We start from the raw sequence: 16,944 nt of genomic DNA, 5'->3' as shown, positions 1-16,944 counted from the left end.
TAAAGCTAGAACAGGAACAGGTGGCTTGAACAGTCTCTGCTAATCTTTAAAAATATCTGCTCTTATGACATTAGGCAAAATGTCCATTTTTTTTCTCAGAGGCCAGCACACCCTTTAAGAGAGCTCCTGAAACACAGCGGCACATAATGATGTACATGATAGAAGAAAAGAACTAAAAAACAACCCTCAAGGTACTCAGTCTAGATTGTAATTCCAGCTGATAGTGAAAAAGACTTTAATACATAGAAATGTATACAAAACGCTTTAATATAGGGGCCACAGATACACAAACCAAAATTGACCTAATACTACAAGTACTACCCATTGCCATAATACCTTCCAGCATCAAGTGGAAAATGTTTTGGTTTGGTTTTTTGTTTGTTTTCAACAACCAGGCACTAGTGAAAACCAAATATACCAGGCTACTATGCAAATATTGGTAAATTCTTCTCCTTGTCTGTAAACTCTGATATACTTTATTCTCAGATGACAAAGGACTGACATGCCAATATACCTTGAACTACCTTTATCCAGGTAACTTAAATGTCTCAGGTTGCCAGAGTAATGACCACATACAGTTCAGTTAGACTACACCATTCAGGAACATTTAACTACTACTCAGAGAAAACAGAAGTTCCTGCAGGGAAGCAAACAGATTAAGTTTGAAAATAACTGACAATATCTGCTGTAAATGATATCAGTATCTTAACTGCTGCAAAATTGCTGGCTAGAAGGGAACATTAGAAGAAGGAAAAGAAAAGCACATATAAGACAGTCTTCCACAAATTTGCAGCACAAAAACTTATGAACAGAAGTATTCTGTAGTTTGCACCCACCCATTCAGTATTATTTGCTTACAAGCCCTGGAATAAAAGAAATGCTTTCAGTTACAAATAACATATGAAACGACTGTTCAAATAATTTATGTACTGTACAATAGTCATTCGAGAATCAGTCACTTGAGAACAGCATGATAAAATCCAGTAACACCGTTAAGAGAGTACAAAGGAAAAGACACCAGACCAAATTATTGGTGTTGCTTACTGATTCAGTAGTTAAATGCATAAAACCATACTCTGTGAAAATACTATTCCCTAATGAACAATAAGTTTACTTCTGAATCTCATTTATCGCTTGCTACTTCCAAAAAGGCCCAAGCTGCACATCCGAATCTGAATAAATCCAGTCTTTTCTAACACTGCTTCTGTTTTGCACACCAGCCTTAGTATACCGAGAGGAAGTAAAACCTGCACATAGTGTACCTAGTGATGATCAAGACAATACAGGCAAGCAGCAAATCTTAAAATACTTTAGTAGTATCAATCCCACACCTCTTCACAGCTGACTACAGCCACAAACACTACCCACGGTGTTAGACTAGAATCTACTCCAGCCCACGCAGAGCCAGAAGCTAGTGGGGGCAATTCAGACCCTGGGTAAATGCCTCACACCTGAGGACACAGGAACACACAGGAGAGAAAAGCAGCTGTTACTAACGAAGTGTGCATCATCAGAAGTAAATTCTCTCTTACATGATATGATGGAGCAGGGAAGAAAGAGACTTCTAATGGGGACATTCTTGATAGTTGAAACATCCTAGACAAGTATGTAAGAAACCTTACTAAACAGTATAGTCAGCTTTTTGGCTCAGAAACTAGTGTTATGAACTAAACTAGCATTATTATGTTAAAAACTACACCTCTTAACTAGAGGACCCCTGCTCAAAATAAACCCCTCATCCTACAAGTACGCACAACAAACTTAAGACAAAGTTTACCTTTAACGCAAAGCAAGCAGAAAAACAACCAATGGATAAGTAGGTGTTGACATGAGGTATAGCTATACAATTTACTGTATATGCATTTTCTCTGAATTTCAGCTACTGTGCTACATTTGTAGGAATACTTCCTGGAACCCAAACTTGTGCAACCGTGTAACGAAGTAATGGCTGCTCCTTAATGCTAAACCCAGTGTTAAGGAGTTTTATTCCAGATTTTGATGACAAGGCCACCGGTGCCCTCACAGATGGCCCTTCACCCGGGGCGAGACGCATCTCCCAGCAGCCAAGAGCAGAAGGCCAGCGCCCTGCACTCACCCCCCAACAGCTAAAGGTTCCTGCGCAGTAAGGGAGCCGGAGGGGTGGTGGGGGCTGCTGAGCAGGGCACCAGTCTGCATCTCCTCTCCCAAGAGCTCGACAGCAGTCACGGCTTTGCCAATAGTGAAGCAGTCGCTGAGCTGCTCCTCGGTGAGCTGGCGCAGCATGACGACACCGGTACACAACTCGCCGCACGCACCTCACACCCCAACACCCCACAGGCGCATGCGCCGCCGCTACCACTTTCCCGCCTCGGCGCAGCCCCGCCCCTACGACGTGACCCCGCGGCCCGGGGTCTCGTTCAGTGCTGCAGTGTAGGGGAGGTGAGAGCTCGCCTGGCCGAGAAGTTTCCTTAGCGGCAAGCTCGGCAGCGTGGACCCACCCATCCCCCTGGTTCCTTCCTGCGATCTTCCCAGGATGAGGCTCCCTCCCTTTTCAGACACGAAAGGCGGGGGGCAGTTTCCCGCTTTTACCCACAGAACAATGGCCGAGACACCCTGTCTTTCCCGTCTCCTGAAGCATGTGTCTCACAGGCACGTAGATGTCTCAGTTCTCCTGATTCTGACCCAGAGGGTGCCTCTCAGTCCTCCAGGATAAGCTAGTCTCTAAGCAACATAAAGATTTGAGATAGGGCCTTCCCGAAATTGTCTGTGCACCGGACGCTTGCTGTGCTTCTTTCTCGGGAAGTTGGAGTGAGGTTCAAACCGGGCAAAACACGGCGAGAGGGACCCGTGTGGATTTCTGCAGCGACATGAACTCGGGGGGTCGAGCAAACGCCCTTGTACGAGACAGGAACGTGATGGAACCTATACGTTGGGTGAGTCTGCTTTCCCCCCGGGCCGCGAAAAGGTACAGCCGCGCGAACCTAGGCCTGGCTGGTCGCAGCCGCGTTGCGCTCTCGTCCTCCGCCGCCGTAGGGGGCGCTGCGCAGTGGCGGCGCCTCTCTTGGTCTTCGCTCGTTGGAGCGTTCTTTCCCAGCATCCCTCGCGACGGTAGCGGAGCGTGTTCCTGCTGGGTGACCTTCGTGCGCTCCGGGCTGTAACGGTGGGTTTCGGTCCAAGCGAGCCTTGCCCCTGGTTGGCGGTCATCGCGCAGGGGTGTCTCGGGGAGGCAGTTGTGGTTTAGCCTGGGAAAGGCGGGCGGGGCGGCCAGCGGCGCTGGAGCTTTGCATTTTTTCGTTCACCACCGCCCTGTACGTACGGGTCAGTGTGGGTCAGGCCCTGGGCAGGCAGCAGGTTCCTCGAGCTGCGGAGGGGTCATGACAGAAGGTCAATAAGAAAGCAAATTCAGCGTTGTATCGAATAGATATCAGAAAAAAAACCATGAACGATGTCGTGCCCAGCGGGGCCTTAGGGAAAGGCCTCTCTCAGATTTTAACAGGATGTTAATTGGAAATAGCATTGCTTATTCTGTGTTCTATAGTGTCAGGGAAATACGTTCTTTCTATTCAATCTCGTTTTAACTGTCTTCATATTCTGTTACAACAGAATGACTGCTGTTATCACAGTATTCATCTGAAGCAACAAATACAGGAAACTATGGGGGAGGTGCAGTGATAGCATAACTCTGTCAGGAAATCAGGCCACAATAATAAACTTGATTGAAATGTCTGGCCATAAACAAAGATAAATTATATATTCATTGCTATGAAGATGCTTTCATTATTTGAGAAAAACCTAGGTGTTTCCAGTTGTTTTGACACTGGTTACCTTTGTGTCCTTTTCTCTTTGATGTATGCCAGAGTATTCTTTACATTAGTAATGGCAAATAATAAGGAAACATTACCTCATAGAGGTTTAAATCTGTTTTTCTTTCCTGGGTCTCAGGTTTACCATATACTATCTATATCTGTATTTATTGGGTTTTAGTAACTGTAAATAGTTACTTTATTGGTGTGAAATGGTGTGTAAGACAGTAGAACATGTGTTTTAGTGCTATGTAGTGTGAAAGTGTACTAGCATCTATGGAAGGCAGGGTTACGGTTAATTTTAAAACATCTTACAGTTTTTTGTTTGAACAAAGCTTCATAGAAAGGAAGAAAATATGCTCTTGGAGCATATTTTGAAGCAAAATATTGATGATAACTCATGGATTCAGTAGCTTAACATTACTTATTTTGCTGGTTTGAGTAGAAATTACCACGCTGGGAGAGATACCTTAGCAGTGGGAAAGGTAAATTAACCTGGTAGTGCAGGGAATGAGCCTCTCTGCCTTGTCTGGGATGAGGCTTTCCTCTAGCTGTCACTGATAGGGAGAGAGGAGCCTAGCTACTGCTACTCCATAAATTGAATCATCTTCCAACCCTTTCATCAACTGTAATGTATCTTTTTTCTTTTTCTTTTTTTTTTTTTTTTTAATGGCTCAGCCTAGAAATTGTAATCTTAACTGAATTTTCATAGCTTGGCTTTAGAATAAGTACCTTTGCATGTCTGGGAATTTTGATTATTTTTCAGACCTATAAACTGCTGCTGTTATGTATCAGGAGTGTGTGTATACCACAAACCTCATCAGGGAGTTGGAGCACTTCCGCTACAATGACAGGAGGCTGAGAAAGCTGGGCTTGTTCAGCCTGGAGAAGAGGAGGCTCTGGGGAGCCTGAATAGCAGCCACTTACAAAGGCCTGTGGTGATAGGATGAGGGGCAGTGCCGTTGAACTAGGGAAGAGCAGATTTAGATTAGATATTAGGAACAAGTTCTTTAGCATGAAGGTAGTGGAACACTGGAACATGTTGCCCAGGGAGGTGATTGGTGCCCCATCCCTGGACATATTTCAGGTGAGGCTCAAAAGGGCCCTGGGCAGCCTGGTGTAGTTGAGGATGTCCCTGCTGACTGCAGGGGTTGTTGGACTAGATGACCTTCGGAAGTCCCTTCCAACCCAGACCATTCTATGAAATATATGTGTATATAAAAATATAGCAGGTAAGAATGCAGTTGTAAAACTCATCATTAAAACTTATCATTTTCAGATGGTGCAGACAATGCTTCCCAAGTCATTGAGGGCCATGAAATTCTACTTCACCACTGTGTATCAAGAAATATGGGTTGGTGTAGCATTAACAGCTTATGCCTATTACAAAATTTCATATGGCGGTAAGTTACACGGTATAGTCTGCATTAGCTGTTACTTTATAGTATATATATATAAGGTTTATAGATGAGAATATCCTTAACAGGTAGAAATCGGTCATTGAAAATAGCCAGCAAATAAGAAATTAACACTCTTACTTAAGGACAGGTTTTTGCCGTAATTTAGATGTTCTAACATGCTTAGTGTAGAAGATTACACTAACAAACTACTGAAAGACCAATGTAATTATAGAAGATAAGTAACTAAAAATTATGTAACATAGGATTTGTTTTAAAACACCCATCTAATTTGTAAAATGTAGCCAGAGGCATATGTTTATAAACTTACTTGGATGATGGATGTTAGGAAGAAGTTCTATACAGAGAGTGTGATTGCCCATTGGAATGGGCTGCCTGGGGAGGTGGTGGGAGGTGTTCAGGAGACCTGATGGGGTGCTTGGTGCCATGGTTTAGTTGTTTAGGTGGGTTGGATTGATTGATGGGTTGGACACGATGATCTTGAAGGTCTCTTCCAACCTGGTTTATTCTAAATGTATATTTAAAGAATCCTTATGGTTTTGACTTTTCACTCAAGATCTGCAAAAACCCCAGTGTTTGAAAAGTTTTCCCATGTGAACTCATGAAAGCTAAAGCTCATAGTTTATTTTGGATTGATGCACCTCACATTTTGAGGTATATCACTAAATATTAAAATGTGTGGTCCATGGTGATACCAGATCACTTTCTCAGAGGAAGACACAGAAGATTTAATATAAAAATAGTAAATTTGGGTGGGCCAGGTCAAAGCAGAATACTATAACAGGTTATGGTTTCTTAAGAGGCCTGTTCCTCAGTTTAGGCTACACTGAAAAAATTCCAAGTCAAGAAGTTTTACTAGCTGTCATGAACAAGGAAAGTTACAGTCTTTAGACAAGCTTGATAAAGGAACAGCTGTTTGTCTAGTCATGTCCAAATAACTTCTAGTAAGTCCAAAACTGTGAAATTACACTTCCAATCTTAATTGTATGTAAACAGGTGGACAGGAGAAAAGTGTTTAACTTTTTCTTTAGCTTCTTTAATTTCAAGCACGATTAATAATTCAAGATTGTTTCAAGTTTGTGTTTATGTCATGCTACTTTTATTTTCATTTATGACTTAGATAATAGATGTGGTGGTATAGGGTTTTGAGGGCCAGAACTTTAATATGGGACAACAGTATGCTAAACATTATTTTAAAGTTCAAATAGCTTTTAATAGCTGTCACCCTTGCCACTGTTTGGGGAATAGTTTTGGAAATAATACATGTTTCTATAGAAGAGTATGTTGTAGAAGAACTTAGATGGGAAGGGACCCCTTGAACTCACCTGGTCCAAACCACTGCTTAAAGTCATTATATCAAAGTTAGATTGGGTTGCTTATGGCTTTATCTGTAGTTCAAATTAATATTTCCAAGGGTGGAGATTGTCCAACCTCATATCACAATCTCCCTTATGCATAATATTTTCCATTTATTTTTGTCTGATCACTGTGAATCAGTATTATAGAACAACTAACAATGGCACTGTAAAATAAGTTACTGTACTTTTAAAGGCAAATGGTATTCTTATCACTATATCCATATATTATGTAAAATAGAACCATTTTATGTATGTTTCTTTTGAATTCCAATAGGACTCTTGATAGCTAAAATTTTTAAATGCATAGAGTCTTGCTTAAATAAAAACAAACAAATTTTAAAAAATGTATAATGTTTAATGACATGGAAAGTTGATGAATATTTGTTAAATCTTATTCAAGCTAAATTAGCAAATCAAGTAATATAATCTAATTGAGGTTTGTCTGCAAAAAATAAATAGAATTATTTTTTTTTTACTGTTCTTTTTTTTTTCCCCTCCCTGTTTTTCCAGGCAAAAAAGCAGTGGCAGACAGTAAGTATTAAATATCTAATATCCTGTTGTCTTTTCAAATAAGTGTAATAAAAATTAGCTCAGTAAGTTTGGGGGATATGTTTAAAGACTATTTCCAAATATGTTGTTTTGATTGTATAAATGGTTTTATAACATAGTAACAACTGCAAAACTGCACAGATGCTATCTCTATCTTAAGTTGTCCCCTGCATAGGTTTTAGCAGTAGAATGAAAGTTGTACGCCTTGATTGGATTGAGGAAGTTTTTTAAGTAACAATAACAACCATTTAATGGAATTGCATGAATCATCACTATCTCAAAAGTTGCTGCTATTTTACCTGTCAAGAGACAATGAAGCTTGAACTTGTATTTTGAATTTTTATTTTTAGATCTTCTATAATGTTTAGGTATTTATGGATGTTTGTTTTCTGACATCATATTGGAACTTTAATTTTTCCTAAGTTGCTATATCTCAGTTTAACTTTGTGTACCATGATAGATAGCCCATTTGCTCCACTTCACTTTGTGTACAGAAATATTACTGGCGCTTTAAAACATGTAATTAGTGAAAAACACTGCCCAGTAGACTTAAGGATAATAACATAAGAGGAGTGGAGTTTTGCCTATAGTGCTTTAAAATTTGTGAAAGAGGATTTTTAGTACTGGCAAAGTGTAGGTATGTAGTTTGAGGGGTTTGCTTTTATTTGACAGGGCAGCTGAATGTGCCAGTTGTGCTCAGATGTAGGTACAGTTGTCCTAGGTTCTGCAACTACATTTCTGAATTGATTTGCTCTACTCTTTGAACAGTCTAAATTGTGTCTTTGTTTCAGAGTCCTCTGGTGCTGGCCATCATTAAAGACCTCTTCTGGGAGTATGAATTTCGTGATTTGTCATCTTCACTGTAAATGAAGCAAGTTACAACCATAGGGAAGATAATTATAAAACTGTATTTGATCCATCTGGTGTAATTAGAGAAAGAATAAATCCATTGAGCAACAAGGAATTAAACATGTTGGACAAAAATGACGGAGTATACTGCAGCGTAATTTTTACAATAAGCATTTTTTGTGTCTACCATTCTTCTAAATTCCATGTTAAACTGTTTCAACAGTACTTTGAAAAAGCTCAGATTTCTCTAACTATACTTAATAGAATTAGCCAACATTTATTAAAATAGCATCAAGCTTCTTTATTTTTTTCCTATGGATACCTTTCTTGGCTAAAACTTTTGAAAGACTTCATTTACTTTCAAAGTGTCATTTAATCGTGTGCAAAGTGTGAGGACTTAATTCACAGCTTTTTGTCAGCTTGTGGTGCAATAATTGAAGTACAAGAAGTTCTTTTAAAAACCTTCCCTTTTTAAAGAGTTCTTAGTTCTGCAAGGTTTAAAAGCAGAAAAAGCTGTGTTCTTACTGAAACACCATACAAAATGTTTGCAGATGTTTTTAAAAAGCACATCAGTGACACCCTTTTTTTAATATATATTCAGTGGAGCTAAGGAATTGCTCTGAGAGGTTCTAACTTTGGTCACAAATTCTGCAAAATAATAACATGCCCACATTCTGTGAGAAAATTGATGTTATGTGGGCCTCACCTGCCATTTGAGCTTATGAAAGTCTCAGAACCTAAAAGAAATGATGAAATTGTGCACTGTGGCAGCAGTTAATATGGACATTTAATTGACTTCAAAGAAGTCAGCTTCCTGAAAATTCAGATGTATGTATTACTACGATGGGTCGTCAGTGTTTATTGCAGATAGCTGCTGTTAGAATACCAGCTACAGTGTTACTTTATTTCAGTGACTCTAGGAACCTCTATTATCTTATAAAAGTCAGTTTTCAGAACTCTACACACCAAGTTCTACACCATGGATGCATAGTGTATAAAACCAAAATTTTGCTTTGTGTCATGTTTGTTTAAATTTAGTGTAATCTGCTTTTGAGAGGATTAAGCGGCTTAAGTAATTTTAATGACTTAATGCTTACGTACATCTTTTTAATTACTTCATTGAAACATCTTAAATCTTTCAGCTTGATTAAAATGTGCTTTCTAATCTCTCAGACTGCAGTATTTGGCCATACGTTAAATATTTTGTATTTGAATAGTCAGAAGTTTGACAACCTTACCTGCTCATAGTACCCATTCTGAATGTTGTGTTGCCTTGAATTTCTTCAAAATGTATACTTCTGCTTAATAGCTATAGCCACTATGAGTAGAGTAACATTACCAGATTTCTCTGAGAGCTTCTTTTAAAAAACAGGTGTAGCATTATTCAGTTTAGAAAGGCGACATCTGTCTTTCCTGCCTTCTTGACATTTCCACCTTGCAGTTCCTTGTTGTTGCATCTCTTCGATACATTTGCAATGATTATTTCATCACTTTAGGAACTTCTATATAGGTTTTTCAGTGTTTCCTCACTGCAGAAAGAACTCACTATTTGTTCCTTTACATAAAACAAAAGCATCCAGAAGAAGGGGAAAAGAAAATAAAAACCAGAAGAAAGTGGAGCCTCAAATGAACAGATGCTAAATCAGTGGTGATTACAGGGTGGATTCAAGTTGTGGTGTAGTTAATAAGTGGTTCAGATTGAAAATTTATGCCAGGTGAGGAACTGTATGTGTATTTATAATGCAAATTTATGATCACTAAGTTACAATTCCTAAGATGCTACACACAGTTTAAATGACCTGCTTTAGGAATTTTCTAATTATAGAGCTAAGGAAAACAAGCTAGGGAAGAAAACATTAATCACTGCAGGAATTGCCGCACTTTATCTAGAACCTAGCACACTGGGGCTGAGCTATACCCACATGCTGTCTGATGTCCTGCACGTTAATTGAAAAGCAAGGGGGAGCTTCAGCTAACCTGCCTGTGGAGCAGAGTTAACTGCACTTCTAGGTAAATTTTACCTACTTCAACTCTTACCGCTTGACATCTGACTTACTTGAGTTTCTAGTAGGGACTTAAGTACATCTGGGCAGTAATGTCTGAGTTATGAAAGCTACTGAAGTATCTGCAACTGGTTATTCCATTAGTGCATCTCTGTCAGAAATTTCTGTGAAGGTTGCAGAAAAGTGCCATTTCTTATTTTGCAGCAGTAACGTCTGGAGTGTAGTCCTAGGTAGAGAGGCATTGCAAAGGAGTACCCTTGAAATGAATACTCTTCATTTTAGATGTGCCTTTTCTTCTAAATATAGCTAGGGTGATTGCTAAAGCTAAGTGTAAAAAGTTTTTCCTGTTCCAGGTAAGTGTCTATATAGGCGAGCCTCAGGTCCTGACAAACCCATTTTCTATGCAAATTACTATTTAAGATCCAGATTTTAATCCTAGGAGGTAGTACTCACCATGATTCACAATTAGACACTAGCAGGGGAAATGCTTACTACTCATTGACAGATCATGCTGTTTTCATTTAGCTGCTGCCTCTATATTGCTGATGTTTCTAAGACAAAAGGACTACATTTAAACTTTGTGTAGTAAAATAGTTCAGCATCATTCATTAGTCCATTAGTTGGCTGTGATCAGGCATCAGCAATAAAAACAGTGATTTTTTTCTATCTTTGTAGTGTTAATGGAACAAGAAGCTCCTGTAGGGCTTGAAGAGCCTCCTCCAATTACTGCATCACCATTTTGGCCATTTTGGGGTGTTTTTGTGCGTTTGGGGTTTTTTCTTTGTTTTGTTTGTCTTTTTGTTTGATGGGTTCTTTTTTGGTTTGGGGTTTTGTTTTGGGGTGTTCTTTGTTTGGGTTTTTTATCAATGCAGAACATGAAAGCTCAGCAGTAGGAAGATGTATTAATAATGACAGTGCTAATGAATAATAAAGATGTGGTCTTGTTACAGTACTTCTGTATTTGCCCCTCTATGCTGGGACGGACTTACTGCCAGGATTTCTCATTGATCATTGTCAGATGTCCTACAATTAGAAATCTGAGTATCGCGTGCTAATAAAGTATTAGATTGCTGTAGGGGAGCAGCGAAATACAGTCAGAGCCAAGGAAACATTAGTCACAGGGCCCAACCTCCTTAACGTATTGGCTAACAGGGATAAAAATACCCCAAATGTGTATTCATGATAATTGGGAGGATGAGTAAAGTTGCAGGAAGTGATCTAAAGTAACTGAAACAGCTGAACTAGTTTCCTATGTATCTGAATCATGATAGCGAAACACTGTTTGTAGTACAAATGCAGCCTGATACAGAGCTAGTATCTCTACGTATTGTACTTTCAGACCCCAAGGAAGGAAAACTATCAGGTGCTTGTTAGACACAGGTGATTGTGTGTGACATCACCACCAGATGGCCGAAACGAAACTAACTGAGGAAATCAACACCTGAACTCTCTATTGTTTCATTCAAGGAAATCTGTAAAGCCACTTGGAAGGAAAGAATAGTAAAGGGAAATTCCCTTAGGCATTAAGTATGTTAACAATTCAGTAAATGGAAAAACAAGAGGTGACAAGATAGTGCTTGAAGAGCAAACACTTCATACTGCAATTCCATGACCTTTAGCAACTAACATTTAGCAGTTAATATTCTCTTTGTAAAGCTATGTGAGTGATTTGGTAATTTATGAAGAACTTGTAAACAAGAAATTCCTGTAGTCTGCTCCACTGCTGCAGGCAAACTATTTGGAAACATTTACTCTCCCCTAACTCAAACTGACCACCACCAGAATTGGTTATTTGAAAGTTTCAATTAAGTTCTGCTAAGGGTCTGTGGTTTAACAGTGTTAAGTACTCTGGCAGCTGCACTAGCTTGTGGAGTTTCAACACTATGCCAGTGCTTGCTCCTTACAGCTGTGCCAATACAAGTATTTGTGAATCCAGTTGGACAATTTTTCATCTTTCTAGGGGGTTTTCCCCTCTAAAAGGGCAAAACAAGCACTCAGGGTTTGTTGTTTTGTTGGTTGATTTTTTGGTTGATGTGGGGTTTTTTATTTGCTTTGTGGTGGGTTTTTTTCTGTTCTAATTTGGATTCATCCTGTGTACAGCAAAGCTACTTTCTAACTTGCATTACAGCGTAAAAGCATTATTTTTTTGGTGAGTAGGGACAGAAAAATCAGAATTTCTAGCTTCCCCTTTAGTCACTCAGCTTTTCTAAGTCATCTTCTACTTAATTTCATGCAGGTTTCCTCCTCGTACCCAGCTACGCACATGATCAAAGTATTGTCTCCCATAAGAACTGTCATTACTGTCAACACTCACAGGAATAAAAAGAATACAGGACTCCACCCTGTATACAAATCAGAAATGTCAGCTTGTGCTGCAGCAAAAAGGCAGAGCCTTGCTTCCTTCCTCTGTGACAGCACATCACTTTCTCAAGTTTATAGTATCAATTAATTGAAACAAAGGAACAAGTAGGGAATAGGGAGAACAATTATACCACAACATCCTAATACTCAGTACTTGCAGGAAGAATACTTTTAGTAATAAAGGACAAATTTGATAGTGGTTCTTCAAATTAAATTACATTATTGGTTATTATCAAATGAAAACACACTTTCAGTTTTTATGACCTTCAAAAACCTAAACTCACTTTTCAAAATTTGTGAGACCTTTAGATATTTTTATATTTGTATCATCATAGCAACTTCAGCTATCTGCTGGAACAGACAATAGATTTCTTCAGAGCTAGTGAAGTGTGTTTGCTAGGAAATGATAATGGGGATTATGTGGGTGGCAGAACCAACAGCAGTATACTGAATGAATCCCATCTGTGATGACTACTTCTGCCTACACAGATTTTTCCTGCAGTATCAGTTGTAGTCTTCATCTCTTGTTTTAACCTGTTGTGTTTAGCATACTTTTGATATAAGAATTGTTGCAATTAAGGAGGAATTTTTTTAGGTATGAAGTAGAAACTGTTGTTGGGAGGTTATTTCATATGGAATGCTATATAAACAAGCAAAATGGCAACAACTAAACCAAATACAACCAGAGTATTACGAGAGGGAAAAGGAAGGATTAAAGTGAATTAGAATGTGAAGAAGCATTTGATACAGGATCAAGGAGACAAGGAAGGGTCCCTTTTTTTGGAAGGGTCTAACCAAAAGGATTTCCACCTCCATAATCAACTCCATTATTTATCTTGAGCATGTATATATATAGCAGTCTCAAGCTATACTTTTTTACAGCATTGTTGACTCTTTACTCCTTTCAGGTACCTTTTAATGTAGTGTACTCAAACTGTGTCTTATACCTGACATTACAGTTCTCTCTTTAAATACTCTTTATTTTGTATTCCACATACTCTATCACATACAGCTTGAAAATTCATTTGGCCCCAGCTAGGATCTCAAGACACTTCTTTAATCTGCAAAAATAAAGGATGCATTTCTTTCAGCAAGCTAAGAATTAGAGTTGAGCCAATTCTACAAAGGGTCTGACTCTTGTTTCAGTAAACACCAAGACATAATTACTTTTCATACTTTGATTTAGTTAATTCTTTTGGAGTAATGCAACTAGGAAAGGAATCTTGGTAAAAATATTTTTACTTTGCTTTCAAATTATGTATTCTTATTACAGCTAACTCTCACACCTTTTAAAATTAAGGCTAATAATTTAAACATGTACTCAGGCCTGTGTAGGATGTAAACAGAAGACATGGAAAAAAATGTGTAGAACTTCTACACAGCAATTGGAAGTTATTTTACCCTGGGCTGTAGTTTGTCCATTTATAAAACAGATACAGGGTTTGAGTGCAAGACATAAGCAATAGACAAATCTTTAAACCAGCATCTAATCATCCCTAAGAAAGTCAGATACTACTGCATGTATTCCTCAAAGATGAACACACTCCTTTCCAGGCTTTCAAATCTGATATTCAGCTGCAAATTATGATACCTTCTTTGAATCCTCAACCTGAAAGATTCTAAGCACATTCTGGTGATACTTTTTCTACTGTCACTATTTCTAGGGCTTTCCACAGAGTACTTTTTAATAGGATTCCATCAATGCTGTATTCAATTCTCTCTTTATGGTTACATTCTTCTGTTTATGCAGCTAAGAATTGCAATAAACTTTGTTGTAGGACCCCAAGAGTAAAATTTATTCAGAAATATGTTTCTGGAAAGTAAAATTTTGAGATAAGGTATTTGAAGCAAAATCAACTTGTGTCATTGATGTTCCCAGGACTAGAACAGCATTACTTTACCTGGAAAACAATATTTATACAAACAGCTAGAAAGGATGAACCTCAAGTATTAGTGAGGCACGAATCCAGTATTTTTGTTTGTAACATGGAAAAAAAACATCATTGCAGATGTCTTGGATTACATCTGCTGGTCAGATTACCTGAGTGCAGCTGCTCTTCTATAAAAATGCCCTATTAAAAAAGTGTGTGTGAGGTAAAACCCTCAGATTCACAATAAACTATATACACCTGTATAGAGGACAGCCATGATTTGACAATTTTTGGTAATCAAAAAGCCCCAAAAATCACTTAGGGCATTAGGTTTTTTTATGTATCTTTTGTGCAGAAACTATGTCTTGTTTCATGGGTGTAATAGTGTTTTATTTAAACAGATTCAATACTCTTACTGTTATTTGTGGAGGAAATGTACCTTCTGTAAAATATGTGGTAAGTACACACACACAAAACAGGTAAAGAATGTTATTTCCAATACTGTAGTCTTAATGTAGTTATTTTAATACTAAATATAAACAAATCACTTTTTTTTTTTTAATACACATTTAATTTGGACTACAGGTAAGTATTCTTTGTCCCAGAGACACTTTTTTCTCTCCAATCCTCCTTTGCATATCGCCTTTTCTCTGTAATTGCTGAAATCCACTTCTTAGTATATCCCAGACTTCAGAATCAAGCAGAATAATTTTCTTATCTCCCTTCCAAGCTGTAATTCTTCAAGTTCACCAGGTAAAACAGCAGGAAGTGGGAGCCCCATTACATTGTATCCTCTACATGTTTTTTCTTAATTAGATCTACTTACCTCAAGTAAGCTAACCAAGAAAAAGACATTCTTGACAAAGACCCATTTCAAATTAGGAATTACTGGGTGTGAATAATACAAATTTAACATGGAAACAAACCTGCATCTGATCCAACACTAAACATAAGAAAGTAGATTGTTTTCAGTTACAGTAAATAAATATGTTGCTCATCTTAAACACAGAAGTGATGATGGTTAACAAAAAAAATTGAAGATTAGCCACCCACAATTTTTGTAGCATGGGCTAAAATCCATGCATCTGTTACAAAATTCTGCATTACACCTTTAGCTGAAATATTTGAAATCACTTCATATAAAAATTGTTAAAAACATTTGCACACTTGATTTGCTTAAACATGGCTGAAATACTCAAAAAGAGTGATAATTTAAGATGACTGGACTTATCTTAAAAGATGACTCATCCCTCTTCCCCTCAAACTTTAGCCAAGTGCAAGAGAGCAACACCCAAAGCAAAGTGGCATAGGAAAAAAAGTGTGAGGAATGGACTTGCCAGTCTATCCCTCACTAATTAATGTTTCAACAACCCATCATCCAGGTAGTCACAGATACTTCCACTCATCATGGGCATATTGAACATTTCAGAAAATAGATTTTTGTAAAGAAACATCTTGAGAGCCCACATAGTTTTCAACCTAAAGGTACAAGCAGAGAAGCTCTCCCAGGACATCTAAGCTTTTGTGTTCTCCACCTCTTCGAATAAGACTTAATTTCATCCTTATAAATTACACAGAACAAGATTTTCCATCTGTAAAAATCATGCCATGTAATCTGTTTTACAGAGCTGTATCTTCTGTAGCTAGCAAATAGTAACTACCTATTACGAGAGCATATAGCAACACATTTCAATTGAGACCACAGCATCCTCCACTAAACACACTCCTGTGTTGGATTAAGCATATATTTCTTCTTGTTTAAAGAAATGACATCTCTAGTCCACCAAGCGCAGAACTGAAACACGATGCATCAGACAGTCAAATTCCCAGCAGTGTACACAGCTCTGCTGTATACAGCTCAGATGGCTTCACTCCTGCTTTAATTATTATACTCCTTTTCAGAATGATGCACTGAATGGACTGTGCTATGGAAACTTTAGAACATTAGTCATCTAGTCCAGCATACATTACTTTAGAATATTACAAGGTAGCGATGAAAAAGTATCTTTCTTCTCTTCACATGTCTCAAATACTGTATACAAAACAGACATCAAAGCATTTCCTTTAGATTACTATTTCTGGTTTATCTCTGAACAGGTCTAGTGGGGTTTAAAATACGTTGGCTATATATGAATTGAAACATGGCAGTACATGACTATTTTTCAGTATGAATTCCTTATTGTTGCAGACTTAGGAAGTCACCTTGATTCTCGAATGAGGTCACATAAGGTCACAGTAACTAATTAAAATACCTTTCCTTTAAATATACACAGATCCTTCATGCAATATTTCACTAAAGATTTTAGACTGCCTGCTGTGAAACTCTCCTTGAAATACTTACTGTTTTTATAATCTTATGTCTGTATCATCTGTTACCTAGCACTGCAACTGCACGTTTACTGCCTGGCAAACTAGAAGTACTTCATGACCAACCTTCTAAAATCACTTACCTACTCAAGGCCAGTCCCTCCTGCATTACAGCAAATGCAAAATGTAATTTTTGGAGGAATGTTTTATCTTTTAAATCCACGCATCCATTTAGAAAGGATACATGTAAAAAAAATTTTTGTAATGCACATACATGCATCCCTCCCTGCCCCCCCCCCCCCCCCCCCAAAAAAAAAAAACCCATGCTTTGTAGAGATTTCATTCAGCCATTCGTGAGGAAACCCATCCTAACTGCAGCCACCCCAAAGTCTGATCTCTAATCTAAGCTAGTCATCCAGGCTCCATCTTAAATCAATAGAGAGATA

The 16,944-nt window shown here is 38.2% G+C and overlaps 1 protein-coding gene across 3 annotated transcripts in view; it reads right to left on the bottom strand.

Annotated features, from left to right (window-relative positions):
• Nucleotides 1-16,944, bottom strand: part of TDRD9 (tudor domain containing 9) — a 100,830-nt gene that overhangs the window by 80,063 nt on the left and 3,823 nt on the right. The window contains exon 2 of one of the 3 annotated variants that reach the window (XM_068160219.1): nucleotides 2,096-3,340. The exons of the other annotated variants lie outside the window; for them this stretch is intronic. Within the exon in view, the coding sequence (XP_068016320.1) occupies nucleotides 2,096-2,262 (167 nt within the window). The 5' untranslated portion in view covers nucleotides 2,263-3,340. The remainder of the gene's footprint in view (nucleotides 1-2,095; nucleotides 3,341-16,944) is intronic. 3 annotated transcript variants of the gene reach the window in all.

This window comes from Melanerpes formicivorus, unplaced genomic scaffold (assembly GCF_026170545.1).
Source record: "Melanerpes formicivorus ecotype bairdi unplaced genomic scaffold, bMelFor1.0.p_v2 SCAF_48, whole genome shotgun sequence".
Taxonomy (NCBI): Eukaryota; Metazoa; Chordata; class Aves; order Piciformes; family Picidae; genus Melanerpes; species Melanerpes formicivorus.
This window is presented reverse-complemented; position numbering and strand designations above follow the sequence as displayed.